General features: G+C 58.6%; 1 protein-coding gene across 1 annotated transcript in view; it reads left to right on the plus strand.

Annotated features, from left to right (window-relative positions):
• The window catches only part of MYO18B (myosin XVIIIB), a 73,143-nt gene that overhangs the window by 40,256 nt on the left and 29,610 nt on the right, over positions 1-3,277 (plus strand). The window contains exons 30-34 of the mRNA XM_009996859.1: positions 16-81; positions 1,010-1,050; positions 1,342-1,465; positions 2,710-2,910; positions 3,012-3,122. Coding sequence (XP_009995161.1) covers positions 16-81; positions 1,010-1,050; positions 1,342-1,465; positions 2,710-2,910; positions 3,012-3,122 — 543 coding nt within the window. The remainder of the gene's footprint in view (positions 1-15; positions 82-1,009; positions 1,051-1,341; positions 1,466-2,709; positions 2,911-3,011; positions 3,123-3,277) is intronic.

Raw genomic sequence — 3,277 nt, forward strand, 5'->3', positions numbered from 1 at the left:
CCGTGCGTGGGGAAGCGGCTGGCGCAGCTGGAGGAGCGGCTGGAGGCTGAGCTGGGTGCCAGGACCGAGCTGGAGCAAAAGGCAAGTGCTGCCAGCCCCGGGAGGGGACAGGGACTCCTCAGGGTCACACTGAGGAGTGGGGCTGCTGCCCGAGCCCCTTGTCCTCTCCCCATTCCCAGGGCAGGCAAAGCTTTGCAGGGCTGAGGCTCAAAACGCAGCTGGAGCTGCTGATGCTCTCGCTGACCAGGGAAAACCAGCTGTGTCCTGCTGCTTTGGGAATAAATACCCAAGGCTTCCTTCAAGTTTGTTTTTTTAAAATCACTCTTACACCAGAACGTGGCGAAATGCCACCTTGGTCAAACGTGAGTGTGTGCAGGGTGGGGAGGGGCTGAGTGGTGGCTCTTTGTGTTCCTCTGGATTTTGGGTACTGGACAGAGTTGTGCTCACATCATCTGTCCCACAAAGAGCTGCTAACGGGAAGAGTCAGCAGTTCCTGGGCTTTGCCATGAGGAAGGAAAAAGCCAGAGTGCTTGGGAGTCAGGTCACTTCCAGTGAGGGTGAAATAAAGCAATGAGTATTATTCATGGTACATTAAAAAGGAATAAGAAAAGCAGCCCATCCTAGGAGCTGGGTAAAGCAAACCAGCCCATTTGCTTTCAGATTGTTAGTTTGGAATTACAGGCTTCATTAAGGCAAGATTTTGCTTATTTAAAGTCATTCCTTAATGACTCCATTCTCTGGCCGGGGAGAGCTCTGCGTGTCCCTCTGCCCCAGGCGTGACACGAACCCCCGGGGGGGTCCAGCTCGGCGGGTCCGGGCGCTGCTGTCAGCAGAGGAGCAGGATCGCCCCCCCCCCACCCCGGGGGCAGCTTTGCTGGCCCAACTGGGAGGGTCCCTGCAGCCCTGGGGGATGGAGGGGGGGGTGTCCTAAATTTGTTTGGTGAAAGATCTCCGGTTGAGCCATCCCCCGGTGCCAGAAGGGGGGTCTGACCTCCGGCTCTGCCCGCAGCTGGGCGAGGCTCAGGCGGCGTGCGGGGCGGCCAGGAGGGGGTCCCGGGGCTGTGCCGGTGGGGGTTGGGGATGCTGGAGGGGGAGGGCAGGAGAGAGGGATGCTCAAGGCGGCTTTGCATGTGGAGTTCCTGGAAAAGCTGCTCTTCTCGTCTGCTTCGACTGGTGGAGGTTGGGCTGAGCCAGGAGGTTATTTTTATATCCAGTTGCTGTGTGAGTGGAACACACTTCCATGAAAGCAGTCACTTGGTGGCTCCGTGGGGAGGGGATGCAGAGGCTGTCAGGATCCTTGCAGATCCATTCAGGAGCAGTAAGAGGGGTTTCTCCCTCCAGGTTTGACCTACAGTTAGCCCAGGCCCTGGGGGAGTCTGCCTTTGAGAAGAGCCTCCGGGAAAAACTGTCACAAGAGAACACCAGCATCCGATGGGAGATGGGCAAGCTGCAGCAGAGCTTGGAGGTAACCCAGTTTGGGGAGCAGCTCTTGGAGCAAAGCCATTACCCTCGCCATCCCAGCAGAGGCAATCAGCCACAGGCCTGGCAACTTCATTCCAGTTCTTTTTAGTGCAGCTCTAGGATGTGTCTGGTGTATTTAAATAACATTCTCCTCTCCCAGAAGAAAGGCTCTCACTTCTCACCAGTGAAACTCAGCCCATGGTTTAGCTAATTAGGCCCACCCTCATTTTCTCTGAAGTCTCTTCTGTGTGTGAAGCCACAGGTCTGTGCCACCCCAGGATGGTGCTGCCCTGGGTGCCCACCAAGACCCCCACTGCAGCAGGGGTATGGTGTGCAAGACTGGGGGAGCATGAAGGTGGCTGCCAGGCACCCCTCAGGCAGCAGGGGCTGGGGGGGACCCTGCAGGGGACAGACCATGGGGAGAAGTCAGGAGTGAGTGAGCAAAACCAAGATGGAAAGGATGCTCCTGGTGGAGTAGGTGCTGCTGGTGCAGGGAGGGGGCAGCCCCTGCTGGCTGCTGCTCTGGGGTGTTTCAGATGATGCAGTTGGACAGGTTTTAGGAGCAGGGAGTTTGTGCAAGTCCCTCTCCTACATTTGGGACTGGGCTCTGACCAGCCGCTCTTTCCTGGGGAGCAGCTCTTGGAGCAAAGCCATTACCCTCGCCATCCCAGCAGAGGCAATCAGCCACAGACCTGGCAACTTCATTCCAGTTCTTTTTAGTGCAGCTCTAGGATGTGTCTGGTGTATTTAAATAACATTCTCCTCTCCCAGAAGAAAGGCTCTCACTTCTCACCAGTGAAACTCAGCCCATGGTTTAGCTAATTAGGCCCACCCTCATTTTCTCTGAAGTCTCTTCTGTGTGTGAAGCCACAGGTCTGTGCCACCCCAGGATGGTGCTGCCCTGGGTGCCCACCAAGACCCCCACTGCAGCAGGGGTATGGTGTGCAAGACTGGGGGAGCATGAAGGTGGCTGCCAGGCACCCCTCAGGCAGCAGGGGCTGGGGGGGACCCTGCAGGGGACAGACCATGGGGAGAAGTGAGGAGTGAGTGAGCAAAACCAAGATGGAAAGGATGCTCCTGGTGGAGTCGGTGCTGCTGGTGCAGGGAGGGGGCAGCCCCTGCTGGCTGCTGCTCTGGGGTGTTTCAGATGATGCCGTTGGACGGGTTTTAGGAGCAGGGAGTTTGTGCAAGTCCCTCTCCTACATTTGGGACTGGGCTCTGACCAGCCGCTCTGTCCCCACCGAGCAGCAGAAGGAGGCAGAGGTGACCAGGCTGGCAGAGCGGGTGAACACACTGACTGGCCGGGTGCAGGAGCTCAGCACCCCCAGCCCTCGGGACCCCCACACTGTGCCCACACTCAAGAAGCAGCTCTGGGACCTGGAGGCCAGTGCTGCTGAGCAGAAGAAGGAGCTGGAGCGGCAAACAGCTGCTGTTGATCACCTGGAGCAGGTAACGGAGCCGTACCCAGGCTGGGAGTGCTGGGACTGTTCACCCTGCACTGTCCTTGTCCCTCTAGGGTCGTGTGTCATCACCATGTGTTGCTCTTCCAGCTCCACCAGAGGCTGGAGCTTGAGGTTGAACGGATGAAGCAGATCCACCAGAAGGAACTGGAGGACAAGGACGAGGAGCTGGAGGACGTGCGGCAGTCCTGCCAGAGGAGGGTAGGTTGGCACCGGGTGGGGACATGATGCTGGGTGGCTCCCCTGGGTTCCCCAGTCCACATTGCAGAGGAGGGGCCGTTCCCAGGCATCCTTCCTCCCTGGGGCTCCAGGGGCTGGGGGCTGCACGGGGGGGGGGGCTGCCGGTTCCCACCCCG

The sequence above is a fragment of the Chaetura pelagica genome, unplaced genomic scaffold, assembly GCF_000747805.2.
Source record: "Chaetura pelagica isolate M959 unplaced genomic scaffold, ChaPel_1.0 scaffold294, whole genome shotgun sequence".
Classification (NCBI taxonomy): domain Eukaryota; kingdom Metazoa; phylum Chordata; class Aves; order Apodiformes; family Apodidae; genus Chaetura; species Chaetura pelagica.